Source organism: Mesoplodon mirus, assembly GCF_964341445.2.
Source record: "Mesoplodon mirus genome assembly, chromosome: 11".
In the NCBI taxonomy this organism is placed as follows: Eukaryota; Metazoa; Chordata; class Mammalia; order Artiodactyla; family Ziphiidae; genus Mesoplodon; species Mesoplodon mirus.
In genome coordinates, this window is record NC_138987.1 from 19631311 (window position 1) to 19657879 (window position 26569).

The following is a 26569-nucleotide window of genomic DNA, read 5'->3' on the forward strand; positions in this document are numbered from 1 at the left end:
TGTGAGGGAGGCTCAAGAGGGAGGGGATATGGGGACATGTGTATGCATATGGCTGATTTGCTTTGTTGTGCAACAGAAACTAATACAGTATTGTGAAGCACTTCTACTCCAATAAAGATTTAAAAAAAGAATCAGCAATGGAATATTTTTATTTACTGCTACATTACGGGTTTAAATTTTTTTGGTGGGGGGGAATGAGTGGGGGGGATGTTTTGTTCCGACTCAATCATACTCAAAGTATAAGCTGGAATAACCAATTCAAAACCCACAAGAGAGTATTCTTAGGTTTTTGTTTTGTCCTCAGCAAACTCTCATTATCCTGGTGATCATGAAAATAACATGCACCAAACGATCCAGTGCTAGAACCCAATGTCCAGCATCTTCAAGCACTCAGTTAAGTTCGCTGAGGGAGCTGGCGCTTACCCACCCCACCGCTGGCTTTCATCTCTAGGTATGCACATGATGCTGACTGCCAGCGAAAGGTGGGGAAGAGCATTCGTTAAATGTATATTGAATACCCAACTCCAGGGTATGTCATAGCTAGAGCACAATTTTCATTGTATATTTGTAACATTTTATTTAATCTCCTTAGAGTGAAAAGCAGCAACAGTGGGAAAGTTTATTCTTTAAGAAGAAAATAATAAACTGCGGAGAGTGAAAGTCTCCTTGGAGGGTATCGTCTTATTAAAAAGCTTCATGAACTTTCAGTGAGACTCTAAAATAAATACACTGTGTAGGTTGAGCATATCCAAGTGAAAACAAGGTTTCTGAAATCTAATGAGAATCACCAGAAATATGAATTCTTTAAAAAAAAATTCATGAGCAGGTGGGATGATTTAGACCCTACAGTATTTCAGAGGAGAGTCAGCTTCAAGCAGCTTCTGTTAACAGCTCCAGCCTGGAGGGGGTGAGTTGTGTTGCTTTCTGTTTTCTTCTCCACCTTTCTCCCCGAGGAGGAGACACACTGATCACAGGTCTGGTTGAGCGACGGAGCAGAGTGTTGGGGCGTGAGAAGGCGGCCCATGCCTACCTGGAGGGAAGGGGCCAGGGATCTCACTCTTTCTCTCTAAACTACCAGCGGCATCTACACCCACCCTACCCCCTGGCATCTCCCAAGTGCCTCAGAAATGTTCCCAGAAATCAAGAGGAGCCCATCCAGGAGCCATCTTGATTCAAGGGCCTAAGTTACACCCGGCCCTCAGCCCACATGGAGACTGAAGCCCACAGACAACAGGGAATGCTGGCCATGAAAACGGAAAAGCAAGAAGCAGCACAACATTATTCCTCTCTCCCTTCCCTGGATCTGCAACCTGTTTCCGTCCCCTGGACTGGATGGACCACAGTGTATTTACAGCCAACTTGGGAGACCAGGGGAGAGCCTGGCAGTGAAAGGGGACACAGCCATGAGATGGGGTGGGACTGTGACTCCCTCTTCCCTGAATGCAAGATACTTTAAGCCAAAGATTTTGTGAAATGATGTTTATTGTTTTAAAAAGCTCAAGTCAGGAATTAGATAGTAATGATAGTTGCCTAAGTGTGAATTGACTAAAACCACTGAATTGTAAACTTAGAAAAAAAAAAAGCAAGCTTAAGTTGTATGAGCCTCACCCACACAGGACTTGTACCAAAAGCCTGACTATTCCATTCCCTCAAACCATGGCTTAAGTCACATTTTTTCCAGGAGATTTCCCTAAGAGCAGCTATTTGCAAAATATTACACTAAAAATTTAAATCCAGGCGATTTGATGTCTTCTGGAACAAAATGTACACTAACATGCTTCTTTATGCCTTCAGATAACAAAACAGCTGGTGTGAGAAGGAGCTGAACAACAGTTTCCATTAAATTCTTCTAGGACTTCCTTTTTGTTATATACGCAGAGAAACAGATTTAAAGGAAAATATTATCTGGGCTCAAGATAGTGATGGCATCCCCCAAACAGACCAAAGACGCTGACTTTCCATGGAGTGGAAGCGTGGCCACTCCATGTATTACCTCAGAACTTATCCTAAGAGAGAGATGGCAACCTTGGCTCAGACACTGGATCTAATTTATTTTATTCTTGCTGGTCTTTCAAGGTCTGACGAGGACCCTCTCTCAATCTTCATCCAGGTGACCTGCACCCACTCATCTAGCTGCCACCCAGCTAGATCACACGTCATATTTTCTTCCCCTTTTCCAGCGTACCTACCTCAGGGTACTTTAGCTTTATAAGCTACAATTCTGTTGTCCTTCTTGAAGAGAAACAAAAACACTGCAACATGAACATCCTTTTTCATTTACTGAGTAAGCTTTGCTATCCCTCACAGACTGAACAAAGTGAATCACAGAAAGTGAATCACATCCGCAGAGGGGCGTATCACAATGTATGTGCCAAAACACAAACCTCCAGTGTAGTGCTTATCAGACATCAATTTAATGTTAAAGCCACAGTTTGAAGAGGTATTTGAAAGCATCTCTACATGCCTTGAAGGTGGTGCCTAAGACAGCCAGTGAATGTGAAATCAGGAGTGCGGCTCCCTGGGTATAAGAAGGTAAGGCCCATTCATAAATCTTCATGTCTTACCATTTAAAGAGAAACCGAACACTTAAGTTAGACTTTTGATGGATCAACAGGTGTGTTATAAGATTTCCATGTGAGAGAGAGTCACGAACAGTTGACCACTGTGGACACTGGGCACACATGGGGCCTATGGTCATCAGTGAACAGTGGGACGGATTACACGGGATTTACTGTGCTTCCATGGGCCACACGTGTTCACGTGGGCAACGCCTATGCTTCTTCCCCTCCCCAAGTCATGCCACATCCTTGCTGCTTATAGGACTCAGGGAAAACACAACTGCCAGCAAGAGTGCAGCTCAATTTTGACAGAGACTTAAGAGAGAGAGATTTAAAATCCCTTCTGGGTCACTAATTACACCAAGTGCTCAACAACCAGAGGCTGACCATGCTGGACTGGGCAGGTGGGCAGGAAACCTGGTCTGATTAAGGCAGTGAGCAATGTGGTGAGAGCGTGGAAACAGGTTCATGGTAACGACGTACAGGGACCCAGCTGGCAAGTGCTACCGAGAGAAGAGAACCGTAGTTATTTACAACACACAGCCGCAGCCCTTGTAATCTTCTGTCGGTACAAACGTTCATTTTAAAATTCGGTAGTATGCAGAGAGTTTTCTCCAACATAAAAACTTGAAAGAATATGAGGACAGGAACCAGCGGCTTCATCTTGGTATTATTATCCTTTCTATGGCACACAGAATATGGTCCCAGTTTTTACAGAATATTGCCAGGAGAGTCACAGCGAAGAAGGTGCCGAGAATGTGGAAGCGGCTCTTCATCATGGGCGAGATGAACTTGGCGATGGTGGACACACACACCAAGATGACAGTCATGAAGGCCAGGACCACGTTGATGCATTTCCCCAGGAGGACCCTGGCGTTCACGGTGTCTGTCTGCAGGGCCTGCTGCTCCTGCTGGTGGAGCTCCAACTTAGAAATGCGAGTCTGGCAGGACTCCAAGGCTTCCTGTGGGCGAGAGGGAGAGCGAGGATCAAATGCTGTTGAGATCACCAGCAACACGCGAGCGTGACCAGCCCAGGATACTGCTGCCTGTGCAGCTTCGGACTGACGATGATAACGATGATGACGGTGATGACAGACAGAGAAGCAAGACAAGAATCCCAAGGCTCACTTTATCCTGTCATTCACAGACAGAACGCGCATGTATCTACAACCATGAAATATCATGAATGAGGAATTACGGTTAGGTATTTTTGACTCCACCTATATTTAAAATAAAGTGCATAAAATACTGGCATCTGGTGGAACCATCAGGGACAAACCAGAAGAGGGGTGGGATTCCGTTTTGTGACGGGTGACTAACTCCAGTCACAGGGTAGGTGACATCTCCAACTGCTAGTCCTTTTGTTTTTTTCTTTTTGGCTGTGCCACACAGCATGCGGGATCGTAGTTCCCCGACCAGGGATCGAACCGGGGCTCCCTGCACTGGAAGCGCAGAGTCCTAACCTCTGGACCGCCAGGGAAGTCCCACCAACTGCTAGTCCTTATTCCACTGCCCAGTCCATGTGCACCTGTTACAGACCAGTGGAGGACGGAGGGAGGGATGGGGCCCGGCTGACTGTGGGGCTCTCATGGCTGCTCTTCAAACGCTGCGTTACCAGGGCATTATCTGAAGCTACGCCTTCTCCCCAGATCTCATCCTTGCCAAGGCTTTGATTACTAGACACGGGCGACTCCAAGCATCTCCAGCCCAGCTGTCTGTCTCTCTTGAGATTGACTCATGTGTCTACATGCGTCCTGGACATCTCCATTTTGAGCTTCTTAAAAGCACCTCAAATGCACCATGGCCAGTTGTGGATTCATGTCTGCATCTTCCCCGCTCCTGCCATCAACTGTTTCCCTTCCAATTCCTCTTCTCAGAAAACAGCATCTGATGCACCAAGTTGTCACGTGAGAAACGTTGAGAGGCATGCCTTGACACCCCTCTCACCTAATCCAGCATCCAGCCCCTCCGATGCAACATCTGGTATTTATCTTAACCGGTCCATTTCTCTCTCCCCCCACAGTAACCCCCCACCTCAGTCATCAGGGTCTCCACCTGCAGTAACTTTCCACTCGTTTCTCTGCACACCCTCTTGGTCTTCAGCCTCATGAATCCACTTTCCACACAGCAGCCCAAGTGATCTTTGAAAGACGCATATCGGATGTCACTCCTTCTTGTAGAACCTTTTAAATCTTTAATGTGGTCCAGGCCCAGCCACTGTCTCCTGCCCTGCTTACCTGGTAAGCCTCCTCCCCCCTCCCTCCCCCCTCACTGTGTTCTGGCCATACCGGCTTTCTGAAGTTCTGAAAAGGACCATGCTCAGGGCCTTTGCACACGCAGTGTGCTGTGCCCGAAAGGTTTGCCTCCCCACACACCATTCCCCTCCATCTTTCAGGCCCCACATTGATGGTCACATCCTGAGGGATGCCTTCCTGGACCCACCAGACTATGTCAAGTCTCCCTCTGGCCCTCATTCCTAACCAAGGGACCACACCTGCACCGCGCTATTATCTGCAGCAGGAGGTACGTGCTGGCTGAATGCTCCAGACTGGATGCCAGTAATGGGATATGAGGCTTGAGAGAGAAAAACCTTACACCTCTCGGGAGAAAAGGATCGAAGTAGAGGTGGTACAAGGAGCTCCTTTTAGTTCACGAGCCTATTTTCTAACTCATTTACCAATATATGTTTGCTCAATTAAAATCCATTAATGTTTTCAGGTTTTAAACAAGCATAATGGCTCCAAAACTGATTTACTTTCCTTCTGCTGAACATGCTCTCTGGGCCAAGGGTTCTCTGTTACTATAGGAACTTCCATTACACAGGCTACCAACAAAAAAGGTACAACTTCTTCAGATCTCACATTCTAAAAAGTTCTGGCTTTCTACAATGACAGGCAAGTGCCCCCAATATCATGCATTCTTTTCAAATACTTAGGCCCATGGTGTCCCCTCTTTTAGGCATGGCATGGAAAAGGTGATAGAACAGGATAAAAGATCAACATTTTAGGCAAATTCATCCATCTGTGATTGGGTAGATGAATTACATATACAAATAGACTGATCCTAGAACTGCCTTAGAACGTCTGTCAAATTTTTTACCAAAAGGAAAATCCAAGAAAATTGAGCAGTGAATTCGTAAGGAATTTTGGTTACAGCACCCACTAAGAGATATTCAGCCCCACAATCTTTAGTACTTCCTCGGGCCCAGTATTTAACTTATTGGGGATAAGGACAGAGGACAGGATTATCTTTAAACTCTTCTAATTGAGAATTCAGGGTTAAAAAACTCATTTGCGTTTTAAAACAACAACAAAACCCTTGCATCCCTATAGGCAATAGTCACCCTCATCTATACTACTCCATCATCTTGTATAACAAGAAATAAAGAGGAAAAAAAAAAAAAAAGAAAGAGGAAGCTGAGCAGGTCCAACTGCCAAAAGCCCCAAGGAATATGGCTACTCATACATAATAAATACAAAAATTGGCCAGTATTTATTTTTGTCCGCTTATTATGTGTCAGGTAAAGATTTAAGTACTTTACATGTCTTATCCCATGTAATCCTCCTGACAGCCCTTTGAGGTAGAGCTCATTAATATGTCCATTTTATAGATGAGGAAACTGAGGCACAACGCTGATGTGTGCAGGTTTATGGTAAGAGGCGGAGCCAGGATTCTAACTATCCTAACAAGAAAGACCCTCCAGTCACTCACACAGACATCCTCTTTGCACTTCTGAGCTACAAGGTGAAACTAGAAAGTGCTGAAATGAACTCTTCTAAATTTTTAAGCTCTCTTTGTGAAGTCCCTCCCTTTATCGTACCCCTCCATCTCTAAAGTATGTTTCTTTAAAAAAAGGAATAATAATATAAACCCAAACAATCCCCTAAATAAGAAAACCATATATTTAGACATCAGCTAGTGGCATCCCAGACATATTCTAAAACAGAATGCTCTAATAAAACAGACTGCACTGTTCACCTGGCAACACTTCACATTTAAATGGGTTCCCATTTTTTAAACCAGTCAGCAGTGAAGTTAAGTCTCCTAGCCCAGAGCAGGGGCAGAAATCCCACAAGTGTCTTCTGCACCAGGGTCCTCAGAGGCAAACAAGTCTGATGCTGTGGCTCCCAGAATTGTCCAAGTAGACGTCTGGGATTAGCACAGGCTCAGCCCTAGACACGGCGTGGAACAAAACGTGGGCAGCTAAAACTCTGGCTCACACATTGTGGGAGAAATCTCTCCTTATGTTTCAGCCCCTTGTAAAGTGGGGCTGGAGAAAATAAGCACTGCCTACAAAGAAAATTTGTAAAACTGAAGCTGAGCATGACTGGGACAGTATACTTTTTTGTTTTTTTCTTTAAAAAGGTGATCAATGGGAACGTAAATCACTGCAGCCATTATGGAAAACACTATAGAGGTTCCTCAAAAAATTAAAAATAGAACTACAGTATGACACAGCAATCCCACTTCTGTGTATATACCTGAAGGAAATGAAATCAGTACCTAGAAGAGAAATCCACACCCTCATATTTATTACAGCATTATTGACAATAGCCAAGACATGGAAACAACCCAAGTGTCCACTGATGGACGAATAAAGAAAATGAGGTACACATACACACACACACAGACACACACAGGCATACTATGCAGCCGTGAGAAAGAAAGGAATAGTTCCATTTGCAGCAACATGGATGGACCTAAAGGGTATTTTGCTAAGTGAAATGAGTCAGACAGAGACAAACAACTACTGTATGATCTCACTTATCTGGCAGAATCTAAAAGGGGAAGGGAGGTAAAATGGACAAAAGGGGCCAAAAGGCACAAACTTCCAGCGATAAGGTGAATAAGTCCTGGGGAATGTACTGTACAGCTTGGTCACTATAGTTAACAACACTGTATTGTATATTTGAAACTTGCTAAGGGAGTAAGCCTTAAAAGTTCTCATCATAAGAGAACAAATTTGTAACGATGTGAGGTGATGAATGTTAACTAAACTTACTGTGGGGATAATTTTGCAATATGTACACATATCAAATATTATATTGTACATCTTAAACTAATACAAGTATATGTCAATGATATCAGAATAAAAACTGGGGGGAAAAGAGACCCTCTAGTACCCCTAAAAAAAGGAGCTCAAGAAGCCTAGGGTTGCTTCACTACAGCGTTGTATCACATTAATACTGGAGCATGCCTTTGTTTATACTGATCCAGTTACCCCTTCCCTCTATCCATCAGGATCCCACCCACCTCTTCAAGTCCCACCTTCTCCAGGACATTTATTCACACTCATTACTCAAGGATTATCTGCAAGACCTTGGTCAAGTCACTTAACCTCTCTGTGCCTTGGTCTCCACATCTGAGAAATTAAGAGAATAACAAACACTACCTCAGAGGGTGGTTGTGAGGAATAGATGGGGAAATTAGACACGTAAAGTGCTTTGATAGTGCTTGGAACACGGTATGCACTCAACTGCTTGAAATTCCCACAAATATGAAAGCTATTATTTTAGAGATGAGCAAATAGACTTAAGGTTTGCTCAGGACCACAAAGCTGGTAAATGGCTGGGACTGAAGTCCAGTGTTTGACCACTAAGTGGACCCCCGCCCCACTTGTTCACAGCTTGCTGGGCACTGCACGCCTAAATTTCTGAGGCTTTCAGAGTCTGCATCACGTGATTTGGCCCTTGTTCACATTGTCTTGAGCCAATTGGCAGTTGCGTTACTTCTGATCCTCCACCTAGGCAAGCATGTCGAAGGCAACATTTATCCAATGTTTTAAAATTTGTAAAAACTGTGGTGATGGTGGGGAGAGTAGAGTATTGGTGATAGGCTTGGGGTAGATAATAAACATCTGCTAACTAATTTAGGCAGAAAGTAAACAGAATATAGCTTAATGTCTATAACATGAGCTAATGGGGTTAATATGGTGAAGAATAAATGTTTGCTCCACGTGTCAGAAATCCTTTCGGGCTTGGGGGTAATGCACTTAGTTTGTTAAACGAATGAAAGGCTGGGAAGAGCCCACGTGAGCTCTGGTGGGGAGAGGAAAGGCACCTGGATGTCCCGTGACCGCTCGTAGGCCTGGTAAGCCACCTTCTCCTCGATGCTGGCCAGCTCCTGCTTCAGGTTGGCCGTCTCGTGCTGATGCAGGTCCGTGAGGTCGTGCAGCTGGTCTTCCAGTCGCTCGTACCTTTCCAAAGAGAGGAGGTGATTCTGAACTTGACATTTCAGAGGTGTTCTGACAGCACTTAGAAAATGACATTCTTTGTGTCTCACTGTCACCAGTTCCCCTTGGTTTGTTCTCATCCCCAGGCAGACTGTGCTTCCAAAAAAGTAAGTCAAGCTGTGGGGAACATGCTTTTGGAAAACACTGAACTCTAGCTCCAGAAAGGACTGGTCTCTGCAGTCTTAACTCTGTCTGCACTGCTGAGGGTTCATGCAAACCAAACCTGGCTTTCCCACCCATGTCAGACCAACACCTTGTCTGGCTGTGGGGACAACAGGACAGGCCTTATCACTGGCACATTCACCAGGGGTGGTCAGGAGACAGGGCTGTCAGTCATCCTGCTAAAGGCAAGGACCCACTGGCATCCTGGTGCTTTTCCCTCTTCTGACCCCACAGTGCCTACTGGTTCACCGCCACAGCTCTCATGCGCCAGAGAGGCTGTAAGGAAATGACCAATTTCTATGCTGGAGCCAATTCCACTTATTTCCCAGTGCACACAGTGATTCCGAATACATGTGTCAGCTCTTAGGACTTAAGTGTCAATTAAAAAATCATGCTTGTTGCAAATTAAAGATGGCTTATCAGGTGGCACTTCCGAAAGTCCAAATCTAAAGTAACAGAAGCACAAAGATTCCCATTCCCACCCCCCAATCCCCTCAGAGAAGGGGAATTTTGTTTTGTATTTGAAACCGTGTAATATTTCTTTGGAAATAGGAAGCACTATTTGGGGAAGGTGCATTAGCCTGGATGACTTCGATCAACGCCAGTTTTAGATGCTTATATAGTCACCTGATAGAATCATTTTAAAAAACACTTTAATATAGATGTAATGATTTTTCTCAGGTAGGACTTCACAGGTGCCCAATGTTGGTGTTTTGTAAGCAAGCCTTTTAAAAATCTCTTGACAGATGAATGGATAAAGAAGACAGGGTACATATATACAAAGGAATATTACTCAGCCATAAAAAAAGTATGAAATAATGACATTTGCAGCAACATGGATGGACCTAGAGATTATCATACTAAATGAAGTAATAAGTCAGAGAAAGACAAATATCATATGATATCACTTATATGTGGACTCTAAAAAAAATGATACAAATGAACTTATTTATAAAACAGAAACAGACTCACAGACTTAGAAAACAAACTGATGATTACTAAAGGGGAAAGGTGGCAGGGAGGGATAAATTAGGAGTTTGGGATTAATGTCTACACACTACTATATATAAAATAGATAATCAACAAGGATCTACTATATGGCACAGGGAACTCTACTCAATACTCTTAATAACCTATATGGGAAAAGAAGCTGAAAAAGAATAGATATATGTATAACCGAATCACTTTGCTGTACACCTGAAACTAACACAACATTATCAGTCAACTATACTCCAATGTTAAATAAAAACTAAAAAGAAAAAATAAAGATCTCTTAAAGTAATATAGTGAGTGACCAAATCATGGAGATCACAAACATGTTATATAACAAATGAGAGCCAAAGCTGTCCTAATGGATATTTGTGTCTTGAAATAAAGGGATCCAAAGGGTGCTGTATCCCAAACTATCTGAAAGGAATTAAAGTGAATATTATCTGGAAAAACTGTGCCGCAGAAACAGTTCTTATGTGACAAAGAATCCAAAGTCAAAGATGTAGGTGGAAAGCTTTTAAAAAATCATTTCATAAAATATGACAGCCGAAAAAAGCCACATCTCTAAATTAACACATATATAAAATCATATATCACATAAGAAACATGTAAACTAAATTTAAATTTTAACTCTTACCATATGTAATAGGCATTCACTTTTTAATCTACATTTTTAGAAGTTAACGTTTATTTGACCAAAAAACTTGGGAAAATGGTGGAAAATCACCTCATACTTGGGCATACACACTTTTTAAGCTAGAGGCACCTAAAAGCCAGCCTACACAACACCGGACTTTAAAAATTAGCTAATATAATCCACAAGATTTGAATTTATTATTATTTTTTTTTATTTTTATTTTTTTTCCGGTACGCGGGCCTCTCACTGTCGTGGCCTCTCCCGTTGCGGAGCACAGGCTCCGGACGCACAGGCCCAGCGGCCATGGCTCACGGGCCCAGCCGCTCCGCGGCATATGGGATCCTCCCAGACCGGGGCACGAACCCGCATCCCCTGCATCAGCAGGCGGACTCTCAACCACTGCGCCACCAGGGAGGCCCTGAATTTATTATTGATTATACTTATAATCTTAAGATTCCTTTTGAAAGCTCTTCATTTAGGGTTAAAAGTTTACTGAGCAAAATACAATATCATAAAAAAATACACTACATAAAGACTTCAAGATTTATGTACCGAATAAAAGCTACCTAGCTGGACAATGAATTCATTTTTTACTTGACAGTTATTATGGAGGGAAATCAAATACAGATCTATGAATTAGTGTACTGAGACCTCATAACAGCAGCCTACTGAATCAGGAGCTCAATATGCACGAGTCATCGACTATACAGTGATATTTTAACAGACCCACATGTATAAGGTCTTTCTCTAAGCTGTCAGGCTTCAAGTCACAAATTTCAAAACTTAGAATCACAAGGTATGGAAAGAACTATCGATTCCTAAATGCCTTTTGACCTACATCCATATTTACAGAAAATACAACCACTAGCATATCACCTTCGAGCAATCTCCCTGCAGGTAGTAACTTGTGCTCCTGAAAGAATGTGAAGAGAAGAGCATGAAATACCTGTATGTCTCCTCTTGCAGGGTCTGAGAGATGAAGCCATACTCCCTCTTGAACTGCACCTTCAGCGCCTCGATGTCCTCGGCCAGCTGCGCCTGGGTGTCCTTGATCTCCCTGAGCTCCTCCAGGATGGCCGTGAGCTTGCCCTGGCTGTCCAGCGCGCCAGTGCCTCCGGCCCCGAACGACTGGTTCCCGTTGCTATCGGCAGAGCCCGACGTGCCGCTCGAGCACTCGTCGTCGCTGCCGTACTTGGGCTTGTTCACGATGGTGGCGCTGCCCCCGTAGGCCCTGGCGCTGGCCTCGGGCCGGAAATCCTCCAAGGAGTTTCTTAGGTGAGCGATGTTGTCGGCACTGCCAAACTTATTCCGGATCAAGTTGGCGAACTCTCTGGACTTGTTGAAGACGAAGACGGGTGGGGTGAGGGACAGCCCCGGCAGGCCCGACTTACTGCTCTCCAGGCCATGGGGAACGGTGCGAGCCTTGGCCTGCGCATCCTTCAGAGGGGACTGGATGTCCTTCAGGTTGTCCTTGGCAATGTCCTTTGAGCTCCTGGGGGCCCCATTCTGCTCGAGCTCCCGGAGCTTTCTGCGGTACTGATCTAACTTCTTCTGCAGCTGGGCAATGGACTGAGCCGACTTCTGATTCTTCTTCTCAAAGACCTGCTTGATGCGGCCAGCCTGCTGCTTGTCCGCGCTGCTGACTAGTTTCAGATACTCTGCGACATGCCCATCACGGGACGTTTGCTCGATTCTTATCTGCTCTGTGACCTTTAGAATTTTCTGCTTCAGGCTGTCCGCACTGAGTTTGACCTTGTGGAAGTCCAGGATGCCATCTGGTACATCAAAGTTGAGGTTGGTGTCCGACCCGCCTCGGCGGATGTTCAGGGGAAGGCTTAGGGTATTCATGTCATGACGTCCTACCTGGAGGAGACAGGGAAGAAGCACTTTAAGACTGGAAGTCGAAGGGACAGTCGCTGTGATGGAATCTGTGCACACACAACAGACATATTTTACGCCCCAGATTTTCAAACTGCAAGGATCCAAAAGATAAAACTCCCTACTGGGCCTCCCTGGTGGCGCGGTGGTTGAGAGTCCGCCTGCCGATGCAGGGGATGCGGGTTCGTGCCCCGGTCTGGGAGGATCCCATGTGCCGCGGAGCGGCTGGGCCCGTGAGCCATGGCCGCTGGGCCTGCGCATCCGGAGCCTGTGCTCCGCGGCGGGAGAGACCACAGCAGTGAGAGGCCCGCATACCGCAAAAAAAAAAAAAAAAAAAAAAAACTCCCTACTACCCTCTCAAGTTGAATGCAGAACAACGCAACTCCTCCTGCACCCATGTATACGAACGATGAGATTCACCTCTGCCAGGGTATCTGACTTTCTGCCTGATTAGATAGTAACTCTTGGTTGCCAGGGTAGAAAATACATAATGAGGTGAGGTTATCAAGTCTGTTCTGGTTTCCCAAAGTGCCCAGGTGACTGGGATGCCTGCCATCCCCATTCACAGTGAACTTCACCATTGTGGGAAATGAACCCAATTTGGTACTCAATCATTTAACAGAAAAATGTAAAAAAAAAAAAAAAAAAAGGAAGGAAGGGAGAGAGGGAAGGAAGGAAGGAAGCAAGTAATCAAAGTCCCAGTAGGTACATTCGTCAACACAAGAAATTACTTTCTTTTTTTTTTTTTGCGGTACGCTGGCCCTCTCACTGTTGTGGCCTCTTCCGTTGCGGAGCACAGGCTCCGGACGCGCAGGCCCAGCGGCCATGGCTCACGGGCCCAGCCGCTCCGCGGCATGTGGGATCTTCCCGGACCAGGGCACAAACCCGCGTCCCCTGCATCGGCAGGCGGACTCTCAACCACTGCGCCACCAGGGAAGCCCAGAAATTACTTTCTTAATGGAATGATTAAACAGATGTGATGGAATAATATGGAGCAAGATTAATTTTAATAACTGAGTAATAAAACAACAGTATTCAGATATGGAAACAAATAACCCAAACCACAACCAAAGTGATTAAAAACAACAATGGGGAGGGGGAAGGGTAAGCCGGGACGAAGTGAGAGAGTGGCATGGACATATACACACTATCAAATGTAAAACCGATAGCTAGTGGGAAGCAGCCACATAGCACAGGGAGATCAGCTCAGTGCTTTGTGACCACTTAGAGGGGTGGGATAGGGAGGGTGGGAGGGAGAGGCAAGAGGGAGGGGATACGGGGATATATGTACACGTATAGCTGGTTCACTTTGTTGTACAGCAGAAACTAACACACCGTGTAAAGCAATTATACTCCAGTGAAGATGTTAAAAACAACAACAACAGTGACAATATTAAGACCATGTGAAATCGTTTGTCACTCAAGGGCCACCTGGAAAGAAGGACTTGCAAAGCAACACTGAGCACCCTGGCAAAGGGGGTGGCTAGACTGTGCTCTAAAAGGCAAAGGCATGCAGCCCACTGTTCACTGCAGCACTCTTTACAATAGGCAGGTCATGGAAGCAACCTAAATGCCCATCGACAGACGAATGGGTAAAGAAGATGTGGCACATATATACAATGGAATATGACTCAGCCATAAAAAGGAACGAAACTGGGTCATTTGTTGAGACATGGATGGATCTAGAGACTGTCATACAGAGTGAAGTGAGTCAGAAAGAGAAACACGAATATCGTATATTAACGCATGTACGTGGAACCTAGAAAAATGGTACAGATGAACCGGTTTGCAGGGCAGAAATTGAGACACAGATGCAGAGAACAAACGTATGGACACCAAGCGGGGAATGCGGTGGGGGAGTGGGGGTGGTGGTGGGATGAATTGGGCAATTGGGATTGACTTGTATACACTGATGTGTATAAAATGGATGACTAGTAAGAACCTGCTGTATAAAAAAAATAAATAAAATAAAATTCAAAAATTCAAAAAAAAAAAAAGAACCATACTAGGAAACTTGGAAGGATTTCCATGAGGTATTGTTGAATGAGGTATTGCTGACAATAATCAATAAATGAATGAATGAATGAATGAATGGGAAAGGCAAATGTGGTCTGTGTGCCAGGCACTGAATGTCCCCAGGGTTTGCCTTGTCTGAGCCTCACCACCATGGCAGGCAAAGAATGTGTTACATCCATATAACATGTAGAAACAGAGACTTAAAGAGCTAGGATTTGAATCCAAGTCACCCTAACGCTGGTCCGTTTTCCACCTCAGGACACTCTACTACTCTTGTCCCCAGAGGACTAAAAACAGGTCTTTATAGAGTCTGAACACAATCTCTAAACAAAAATACTTAAGATCTAAACTGAAGCATCTTATTTTTCAAGTTAACAACGCTTTGATTAGCAAAATGCCTTGATATACAGTCTTGACAGAAACAATGGGAGACAGGACAATATTCAGCTCAAGTTAGCTTTTTTTAAGGAGAGAAGAGGCTGACATAGTAAAAAAAAAAAAAAAAAATCGCTAAGATAATAACAGACCTCATACTGCCAAAGTGACTCAGGCTCAAATGTGGACCATTTCCAACAATGAGCATTAACATTCTGCCATATGAAAAAGGCTACCCAGGGCTTTTTCCAAAAGGGGGGAGCCCAATGGTAGGTACAGTGGGACACAATCCCAGGTCGGTGGGTCAGGCCTCTTTCACAACTTACAAAAGTTTGTTAGCGTTATTTCTCGACCCCTCTCTTCCCACACACAGCTTTGCCGTAAGAGACCCTGGTTGCTTTATCTGGCAGAAGAGCATCACATAGGAAAGGCTGGAAGGAAATAAATGCCAAATCACTATAAGACTAGAAAAAGGAATAAAGGAATTGTGACTTCACCTGGTCAAGGGGGAAGGACGGGTGTAGAGACTAAAGAAGGTACATAATAATCATCTTCAGGTCCTGGAGAGATGACCACAGGAAGTTCGTGGAAGCCAAGCAGCTATGGCTCACCAGTGGACCCAAACAGGAATGGGCTCAAATTACAGTAACAAAGGATGCACTAAGCCCAGGAAATGTTTGTTTTGGGCAGACAGGGTAATTAACGGGAACGGTCCAACCACGAGGCTGGAAATTCCATTTCACTGAAGATCTCCAACTGATTGTGCTACTCTACGTCTCAGAAAATCTCTTTGGCCTAGTGCCTCCCCAATTATGTAATACAACCTGGTCACTGTTAAGTCCGCAGCTTATCTTTCAGGCCTCACCTTGCACCTGATGGATGCCAGTCATCTTAAGTGAGCCACACAACCTACAGTTCATATGCATGATATTCACAATGCCAGCCAGCCGTCCACTTCTGTTTATCAAACTCCAACATACTATCTATCTATCTATCTATCTATCTATTTATTTATTTATGGCTGCATCGGGTCTTAGTTGTGGCACGCGGGCTTAGCTGCCCCAAGGCATGTGGGATCTTAGTTCCCCGACCAGGGATCGAACCCACGTCCCCTGCACTGGAAGGTCCCAAAATCCAACATACTCTTTACAATCCATTTCAAGTGCTACTTTTTCCATGAATCTTTTCCTAGTCCCGCCAGAAAGCCGCCTGTCCTTCCTGTGATTCCCCCATGGTGCTCTTGAGGCACTTTATCCCTCCTTTTGTCGCTCACATGCTCCTTCAGGGGAGAGGCGGTGTCACACCTGCACCCAGCTAGTAGAGCCAGCACTGTCCCTTATTCACAGGAGGCTGTCAGTGAAATGTCTGCTGAACTAAAGCAACATCATTCTTCATTCCAGGAGAATCTACACCGAAATCATTTAAGATACATTTGAAGAGAATAAAAAAATGACCATAGCAGTTCAGTCCAGATAGACGCCACCATTCCAGGTAAAGATGTTTTCTTAATACCTAGGTAGAAAGTTCTACATCATTTCAACCCGATTCAACTAAACAGATTTTCTTGAGTATCCATGAGCAACTTGATACACAAATAAAAATAAAGACTTAAACTTTAATTGAAGTTTCATTTACATGCAGAAAAGAGCACATCTAAAGAGAATAAAACTCAAATCTTCACAAACTGTGAAACTAGTGTAACCAGGACCAGTTTAAAAAAAAAAAAAGAACAGAAGCTCCCCTTGTGTCCACTTCAGTCATAACAACATCACCCCCATCTCCAGAGGTAACCACGAACCTGACTTCTAACAGAATACACTAGTTTTGATTAATGTATCATGTGTTCCTCTTGTCTTTCTTTTGCTCCACACTGTGAGAGCAAAAGAGTCATAAGAAGGAGGGCTCCTGCCCTCCTGGACTCTGATAAGATCAGATGAGGTTGTTGAAAAAAAAAACAAAAACCACCTGCTTGATAGTCCCTATTAAGAAGTTCACCAAACCTCTGAAGATACAGAGGCTGTTAAATCTTACCTTACCAAACACAGCAAGAAGGCATCGCCACATCACCTGTTCCTCTTCCTTTAATTCTCAAGCCCATGGCAGCTGGCCACCCAGCCCCGGCATCTCAGGGCAAGGGCCCAGTTCTCTCACAGATGCTGGGCCGGGCCAGCCATGTACGCAGGAATGTTTACGCACGGATGGCTGGCTGACTTCTGGCTTACTTTCAAGCTACAACAATGCCTGGCATGTCCCCAAGAGTCCAGGTGGAGGAAAGCAACAGTGTTTAAAGCTCAATCAATCAATCAATCTTACTGCTGGTTGGCAGATCTCAGTTAGAAATGTCTGATGGGGGGGAAAGCTGGAACTATGGCTGGGCTGCACGCTTCAGCCTTTTGCAGCCCTAGCTCTGCAGGATAATTAAGAGCCAGCTAACATGTATCACTAGATGCCCATCCATTTCCCTGAACTCAAACTGGGATTTCAGGTATATGCTGGAAGAAAGCTGTGGGAGTCCTCCGTCCTCCATTTCATCTGGACTCGGCACGGAGGTCACCAGTACAACGCAGCTGCTTCAGGGCTGGGGCCCAGGGAGGAGGACAAAGGTCCACAGATCGCCCAGAGTCGATCAGCAGGTGGATCGTGGGACACATGCTCCAGTTTTGGCACTGACATTTACCAGCTATATGTCCTCGGGTATATCTAATCACCTGTGTGGTCTTTGATTTCCTAATCTATAGAATGAGGAGATAGAACCAGATAACTCAAGAGCTAACACTGCAAAATGCCATGAAGTGGACTCCAAGCTATCTTGACTGTAAGACAGTGTCACACACAGGATAGTCAAAACCCTGGGCTCAGGAGACAGACTGCTTTGGTTTCCATCTTGGCACCACTCTTACGAGTTGTGTGGCCTTGGAAAAATGACTTAGCCTCTCTGTGCTTCAGTTTCTTCTTCTGTAAAATGGTGATAATGATTCTTTGAAGAGTCGTGAGAAATAAATGAGATAATGCACATGAAGTACTTAAAGACTTCCTGGCACAGAAAATGGTTTCAGTAAAGGTTTGCTATTGTTTATCATCCCAATTTCATTTAAAAAATGTACTTGTATGAAAAAAACTAAAAGAAAAACAAGCTCCAAATTGTTAACAATGGCTATCTTTGCACTGTGGGATTGTAAGGAGTCATTCTTTTTATTATGCTGTTGTATTTTCCAATTTTTAAAAAATAAGGAAGCTGGACTTCCCTGGTGGTCCAGTGGTTAAGACTCCACGCTTCCACTGCAGGGGGAGCGGGTTCCATCCCTGATCGGGGAAGTAAGATGCTTTACAGCACGGCCAAAAAATTTTAAAAATAATAAAATAAAATAAAAAAAGGAAGTTGAATTACCGTTTTGGCAGAAAAGATGCTGTCTTTAAAAATGACTGCTAACCTCCTTCAGTTCTCTCTGAATTACCTGTCTATTATTACCTTATGTGAAAAGCAGACCACCAGTATTCTAGTGAAAAGCCATTCCTAATGATGTTTTCCTTCTGGCAGCAGAAACATTTCCACTGTCATCTCAATGTTCTGGAACAAAGGCAAGGAAAACCTTTAAGCCCTGGACAGATGTCAAAACCTGACAATGAATCATCTCTGCTCCAACCCAAGCCTCCAGCACCATTACCCCCGGGAGCTCACCTTCCTCACTGGGATGCCAGGCACATCTCGGTCATTACCAGTGCTGCTCAAACACATGGTTCAAGCTTCAAGAGAGGGCTGTACCCTATGACATTTCATGTGTGCCCCCTAAAGCTCCAGAGAGACATGAACTAAAAGGGCAGCATAGCCAAGCAGAGGCACATCACCCAAACCAAGAGAACTGGAAGGGGGAATGCAGGTTCCTGTGGACACCGGGAGGGCGTGGACTGAGGCAGGAGAGCCTGGGGCTCTGGGGTCACAGAGTGGCCAGAAGGTGCAGGGACTGAGAGATCAAAACCAGGGGACAGATAACAACCAGCTGCTTAGTCCCGAGGCCAGATAACAACCACCTGCTTAGTCCCAAGGCCAGATATGATAAACTTTTGCCTAAAGAAAAGCTGCTTGAGCTCGGTCATGTAAGGAAAGGTCAGGTCCTTCAAACCGGCGGTCACTGCCCAGGCAACAGGTATTTCAGAGCACACACGAGAGCGGTGTTACAGACAGGCCCACAAAGGAGCTCCAGGTTCAGGATCCAAAGGCTTTTGCAGGTTTTTGTGGCCTAAGTGTCCGAGCCAACACAGCTGACATTCTGTACTCTTACTCATTTCAGCTGAAAACTAACTTTAGGTGTAGCATCAAGGCTGTTCCTCTGGTGTGCCAGTCAGAATGTGCTAGGCTTTGCTCGGGTAACAATCGACGTCAAAATCCCAGGGGCTTAAAAAAAGGGAAAGGCTCATCCCTCGCTCATGCTAACAAGTCTGCTGCTAGTAGGCTGAGGGACCCAGGCTGTGATGGAGCCCCTACCATCAGGAATGCTGCTGGTGGCCATGGCAGGAGCAGGGAACTTGGTGAATCGCCCACTGGTTCCTAAAGATTTCCCCAGAAGGGACTCCTGGGCTTCCTGAACTCACTGCACTGGCCCTACCTAACTTCAATCCTACCACATGCCCGGCAGGAGAAATATCCTGTTAGTGACACGTGCTATATCCTATTGGTTAAAAAATCTGAGACAGGTTCTACTATTATTACCATTTTACAAATGAGAAAACTAGATGCAGAGAAGCTAAGTAAATTGCCTAGTAAACATCAGAGATAGGACTGAAATCCAGGCCGTCTGTCTCCAGAGCATGCTTCCCTGACAATACTGACTGAGTACTTTTACTGTGAGTCAGGCATTATGCTAAATATTTTTTATGTATTCACATATTCTTCACACCAGCCCTATTTTATGAGAAAAGCAAGGCTCTTAAAGAATATGTATGTTTCTTGGGCTTCCCTGGTGGCGCAGTGGTTGAGAGTCCGCCTGCCGATGCAGGGGACACGGGTTCGTGCCCCGGTCCAGGAAGATCCCACATGCCGCAGAGCGGCTGGGCCCGTGAGCCATGGCCACTGAGCCTGCGCGTCCAGAGCCTGTGCTCCGCAACAGGAGAGGCCACAACAGTGAGAGGCCCAGGCACCGCAAAAAAAAAAAAAAAAAAAAAAAAAAAAAAAAAATATATATATATGTATGTTTCTTGAAATCCACAGAAAATAAACAGCTTAGCTGGGGCTCCACTCAGTTTATATGAAATATGCAAGACTCTGGGAGATCTGTACAAGCCACCAACCGCGTGAGAACCCATTCTGCAGTGTCCGTCACATGGTCACCCGGACTTCTGTGGGCACTCCGGGTTCGGTCCAGACCCAACCCTCAGGCTGAGCTTGAAATCTTCATCCACGTGACTTCCTACCATGACCCTGGTGTTGCCACCTGGAGCCACACCCCTCTCGGGTTTGGCACGGCCTGTAAAGTCCATTCCTCTTCATCCATGCTCTAAAAGGCAAACAGTGACTGAGGCAAAATAATTTGATGAGGATAAAAAGGCTATTGCTTTTATCAGAATCATGCCCACGCATTTACAATCAGAAAGAGAAGGAAGGAGAAAAATGGTAAAAACCAGAAAAGCAAGTAAGATAAGGGGCCTATAAAGAAGATGCTGGGGCCTCACAAGTGAAGAGTTGATATCTAGACATACACAGGAACAGGCGCTCAGCAGATAAGCCATGGACTTGCCTGGAGAGGAGGGAAGACACCCTTCCCTAGGCTGGCTGACAGAGCTGAGGAAACAAGGCACTGCTCAGCATGGCCCTGAAGGGGGGACCTTTGCATGTTTTATCAGAAGAATGGGAGCTTTATATCCCTTTCTTTTTCTTTTTTTAATGTATTTATTACTTTTGGCTGCGTTGGGTCTTCGTTGCTGAGCGCGGGCTCTCTCTAATGGCGGCGAGCGGGGGCTACTCTTTGTTGCGGTGCGCGGGCTCTAGGCGTGCGGGCTCAGTAGTTGTGGCACACGGGCTTAGTTGCTTCACGGCATGTGGGATCTTCCCGGACCAGGGCTCGAACTCATGTCCCCTGCACTGGCAGGTGGATTCTTAATCATTGTGCCACCAGGGAAGTCCCTATATCACTTTCTTACTGGTAATATACATGATGCTACCAAGCCATCTTCCCTCTTGCTACACTGTGGTCACCTGATACACACTTGCAAAATGTCTAGCTACTCAGTGAATATGGAACCCAGGGAAGCCAACTCATTCACGGGACCCTAGCATCAAACATTTGGTTTTCTTGCTAATTGAGCCAATCTGTACTGGAAAGATAACTCTGAAGGCTCAATAAGCATCCTTATCAAGACAAAATTACTCCATTCATGTGGATACCTATACAGAATATTCAAGACCTGTATTTGAGAGGAAAGCTACTTCTCCACACTACATGCTCAAAATGAAACATCCGAAAGACCCTCATGTGGTATCCGAAAGGATATGTCATTAGTAAAGTGTCTTAGTACACTGTTTGTTCTAATTTGTGTAGACAAAGAACACTTCCTCTCGGAGTTCATTTCTGACAATGGCACATTCTGTTCACGGTGTACGGAACGGGAATTGAATCACTAGTTTTACCATAAAGGTTTTATTTCTCCCCACCTCTTCCTCTTGGTATCATTGAAAAAAGAAAATCTGTAGCATCAGAAGTTCTCTTTCTTGACTGCAGGTAAAGTAAACCTGGAATCAAGGATCCTTTGGAACCAGGGCTGGAATACACGTACTTTTGAAAGCCCAATCCTTTATCCACAGATACTGCTAATTAACAGTGTAAGGGAGATTAGGCAAAGTGTTCAGGGTTCTCAAAAACAAATTCTTCAAATATCTTCAAGCACTTACAAACACTTGATACTGTAATTAGAAATAATTATCTTCTCATTTAGCCTCTACCAGGCAACAGTGGTAGGTAACCTACTTTGAGTTACATACACTAGGAAAAATACCTATTTCTTCAAAAGAGCTTTCAATTAACGCAAATGAATCCCTTACCTGGTAAAGATCTACTGTGTACTTTATAATCTATACAAGAATTAAATTAAAGGAGGGGGGAGGCCAGATTAAAAAAGATTGTGCCTTGAAGAGCAGAAGGGGAAGGGTATGGTAATGAAAACCAATCTACACTGAGAACCACCTGCAGCTAAAGGACAGCCACGTCCTCGAGGGAGGGAGCGGTGGAGGCTGTGAGGAGACATTAGAAAAGGGTGCTGCTGAGAAGAGGAAGGACTCTCTGGGAACCCCATGTACCTCGAAAACAGGCAAGTTTAGGGATGGGAAGTGAGCCCCTAACGCCGGCCCCTCACCTCTACCAAGAACTCTGCCTTCCTGGGCTTCCCTGGTGGCGCAGTGGTTGAGAGTCCGCCTGCCAATGAAGGGGACATGGGTTCGTGCCCCGGTCCAGGAGGATCCCACATGCCGCGGAGCGGCTGGGACCGTGAGCCATGGCCGCTGAGCCTGTGCGTCCGGGGCGGGAGCCTGTGCCTTCCTGATGGAAGGGGTCACAGTTCCTTCTTGCGGGGAGACGCGGGATGGTGAGTTCTAAAGAAGGGGAAACAGGAAGCTCCAAACTTAGGACTAAACTAGAATAAGCGTCATTGAGGCTTTTAGTTCCTATACTCAGAACCTAGGGAAGGGGTGAGTGAGAACCCCTGGGCACTAACCTAACAACTTCGGAGGGGTTCTGGGATCCGTGCCCACCATGGTTATTCCCCGTCCGTTCCTAGCAGCATCTGTCAGCAAAACCTTCCCGGGAAAGGGACCTGAGCACTTGCTCTGAGGGCTAAGGGAGAAGTGGGACGTTGTGCTCCAGGAGAAGCACCCCCAGGAACTGAGGGAGCAGAGGCAGCTCTAAGGGGGAAGAAATGGTTCCCAAGGCCCTGATCCAGTGGGCGGAGCAGAATGGCCGGAAAGGAAGCCTGCGGGCAGAAGGCCTGCCTCCCCCGAGGGCCGAGGCCTAATCTTTTCCTTTTCCTACAGCATTTATTCACCACCTCCCCTACCCCCGAAACACGGAGGGTGAGTGTTCTTGGCAGGGACATGTGCTTAAGCTAAGCTTCTGAGCAATAACTACAAATCCCAGCCCTGTCCTGCTGTCTTTCGGCATCTCCAATCTGAACAAGGTGTTTGAAGGACACGTATCGCCCTCTTAGATACACAATGATGGATAACTTCATATGAGTCACAGTCACCTGCAACGGAAGTTACTTTCAGAGGTGGAAGAATCCTTGGAGATCTCACTTGGCCTAATGCCTGCTTTTAAAAGAAGCAGCCTGAATACATACCCGAGTAACTTTTCATTTCAATCTATGCTCTGTTCATTATAGGTGCCCTACATAAAAGGGAAGGCAATTTGTCTACTAAAGTATAGCTTCTTGGATCAAAACATAAAGTGGATATAATAGTAAATATGATAGGGGTGTCTATCAGATATCAATAATCATGTTTCCCTTTTTGCTGTGGATACAAGGAACTTCAGAACCAAACTGAGAGTAACTGTTAGACTTGGCAATGAGCCTATTTGCTTTTCCTTCCTTTTTTAGAACTTTTGGGTATTATTGCTACTCCACCTATATTTTCCATGTGCCTATCATAACCTGATTCTCATTGGAAACAGCTAGGTGAACTTCAATCTAAAGATGCTAGGTATGTCAGGCTGCCTGGAGATGAAACTAGACTCACTCCCAAATGTAATTGGGGGAATGTATTCAAACACACCGAGCTTATAAGTTGGCACAGCTCCTTCCATCCTCCTTTCCCAGGGCACCCAGAGAAAGTAGGGTCACAACTTGGTCCATGTCCTTTGAAAAGATGCTATATTAAGACTGAGCCAGGGGCTTCCCTGGTGGCGCAGTGGTTGAGAGTCCGCCTGCCGATGCAGGGGACACGGGTTCGTGCCCTGGTCCGGGAAGTTCCCACATGCCATGGAGCGGCTGGGCCCGTGAGCCATGGCCGCTGAGCCTGCGCATCCGGAGCCTGTGCTCCACAATGGGAGAAGCCACAACAGTGAGAGGCCCGCGTACCGCAAAAAAAAAAAAAAAAAGACTGAGCCAGAAAATAGCATTTGGTACTCAGGCCCTAAAGCACATTCCCTAAGCAAACTTAAGCCTCATAATTGAACTATTCCCTGCAGGCCAGGGGTTTAATTTGGTTTTGGTACTATAACAAATACCAGGGTGGGGCATATGTACTGGATGATGTGTAGTATAGAATTCTGTTTTAAATGGATCAGAACACTACGAGACATCACACAGGGCTTAGAAATAACACAGTTAAGTTTTGAGGGAGCAAAGGAAAACTGATCTATATTAATTTCTTTCCCTTTTGCAATACTGAAGTTATTTCCCTTGAGCAATTTTATTTTTTCTAATGTAAGCCAGCAGCATTTTCACCAAATAGCAATTGGAAATAAAAAGCTGCTTTTAGTTCTACCAAAATTATAAACAGCATTACATTTAAAGAAAAAACTTTAATGTCCATGAAAAATGCATTCAATCAACATTTTGATATTTATTAGTATGGAAAAACAACCTTACTTTGAAGCCATGCTGGACCTTCAAATGAGACAATCAGTATAACAACTCTGACTTCTTTGGACTGAATAAAATTATCTTTTTATTTTTTATTTTTTTAAAATACGGAACGCTTCATGAATTTGCGTGTCATCCTTGCGCAGGGGCCATGCTAATCTTCTCTGTATTCTTCCAATTTTCGTATATGTGTTGCCGAAGCGAGCACAAAATTATCTTTTTAAAAGATAAAACAGACCATGTCCTGTTCCTTCTCAAAAATCTTTTAAGTTCCCTAAAGTGTGAAATCCTTAGTGAAGAATTTAAAATGCTCTTGATCAGGGTCCTGTCCTACCCCCAGCAGACTCATCCATAAAGCTACTGTGAGCACATCTACGCACCAGCACCAGAGTAAGGATCCAGCTAGATACACGCTCTCCTTTAATCCCCGCAGCTCCATGAAGTAGGTGCCATTAGCTTTGCTTTATAGATTTGGAAGTGAGGGCCATCAAATAAGTCATGGTTACAGCTAATAAGACACAGAACCAAGATTTGTACCAAGCTCTAAAGCTTTTAACTTTCACTGCATTCCATTAGTCCAATAAACCCCTGAATGCTTCATGCACTCTCCTAAATCTCCGTGTTAAGTACCTCACCCTGGCCTTCCATACCTCCATCCCCAGGTACCTTCCGAGGACCAACCCAAACGCTGTCTCTTCCACAAAGCCTCCCCCGTTCCCATGCCCAGCTTCCTTTATACTCTCCCCCAAATCTGCATGTTCCCCTTTTCCAGTAATTCTTCTCTAGGTCTGGTAAGCATTTGTGTAACGTTTGTTCCCCCACTGTCTTGAAGCCTGGAGGGGAGGAATGTCTCCTAAGCCACCTGTGTCCTGCCCCACATTCCTTCCTCAATAGGACCTTGTTATCTGTTGCATGAATCAATGGTTGACAGAGCCAACTGGGGCAGCCAGTTGTCCCACATGTTTAACATCCTCTCAGCGGCTTGCAACGTGATCAAGAAGAACCTACAGCTGAGGTGGTGCTGGACTGCTTTCAAGACAGACTGGACTTTGGACTGTTAATTAATGGTTTTGATTCACGCAAGAGATCAAATATTCAGGAGACTAATGTGTCTCACGGCTCTTAGCTGCTCCAAGCAGAATACAGGCAACCAATTACCAAACGACAGATACTAAGACCCACAATGTACGGAACATGCAGGTGTACTCCCTTCCTAAGTGACATTTCCGCTGCGGTTACCATCCTAACTGTTGCTCCTTCTAACACATCCATGTCTGAACTCAATCCATTATTTGTGGTAGCATATAAGGAAGCAGTCTTGTATTGCATTAAATGAAAAACTTTAAAAAATAATTTATCCAATACACCAGCAAGATTGTCAAGGGTAAAGATGATCCTTGAACAACATGGGTTTGAAATGCACAGGTCCACTTACACACAGATTTTTTTTCAATCAATACCACGGCACTACACAATCTGTGGCTGAATCTGTGGAAGCTGGGGCCAACTACAGGACTTGAGCACCCAAGGATTTTGGTATTCAAGGCGGGTCCTGGAACCAATGCCCCAGGGATACCAAGGACGATTATAGCTCCTTGTGCCTTAGGAAATCACAATTGTATAGAACAGGAACACAAAAATAAAGGAGCCCTTTTATCCTCTAAAGTCTAAGAAGGCAATGACTCGTTTAAGGCCAAAAGCAGGCCTCAAGAAGAATGGTCCAAAAGAGGACAGGATCTTGGCAAGATAGTTCAAATTTATTTTAAAAAGAGAAGCTACTAGTTACTAAGGACTTATTAAGTATCGTATAATTTTCGAAATGCTTCACATACTTTATTTTATTTTTCCTTTTAAGAATCTGAGATTACAACAATTATTCTCATTTCCAGATGGAAAAAGTAAGGGGCTTATCTGAAGTCATAAAGCTAGCATGTAGAAGAGCTGTGATTCCACCTGGCTCCAAGGGCTGGGCTTTCATAATATTTCCAACCTCTACTGAGAGCCTACTGCATATACCAGACCCTTTCCTAGACACGAACATGTTTTCCATAACCCTTACAACGCCTAAAATTTCCTTTACTTAAATCACTGTGCTACCGTTAAATATTACAAAGTAAAAAGTATGCATGGTAGAGAAACCAGAAGGGAGAATAC

The 26569-nt window shown here is 44.8% G+C and overlaps 1 protein-coding gene across 1 annotated transcript in view; it reads right to left on the bottom strand.

Annotated features, from left to right (window-relative positions):
* Positions 1-2398: 2398 nt before the first annotated feature.
* Positions 2399-26569, bottom strand: part of TMCC3 (transmembrane and coiled-coil domain family 3) — a 69581-nt gene continuing 45410 nt past the window's right edge. Inside the window, exons 2-4 of the mRNA XM_082634812.1 lie at positions 11526-12442; positions 8619-8754; positions 2399-3520 (exon numbers count right to left, since the gene is read on the bottom strand). Coding sequence (XP_082490938.1) covers positions 3218-3520; positions 8619-8754; positions 11526-12442 — 1356 coding nt within the window. The 3' untranslated portion in view covers positions 2399-3217. The remainder of the gene's footprint in view (positions 3521-8618; positions 8755-11525; positions 12443-26569) is intronic.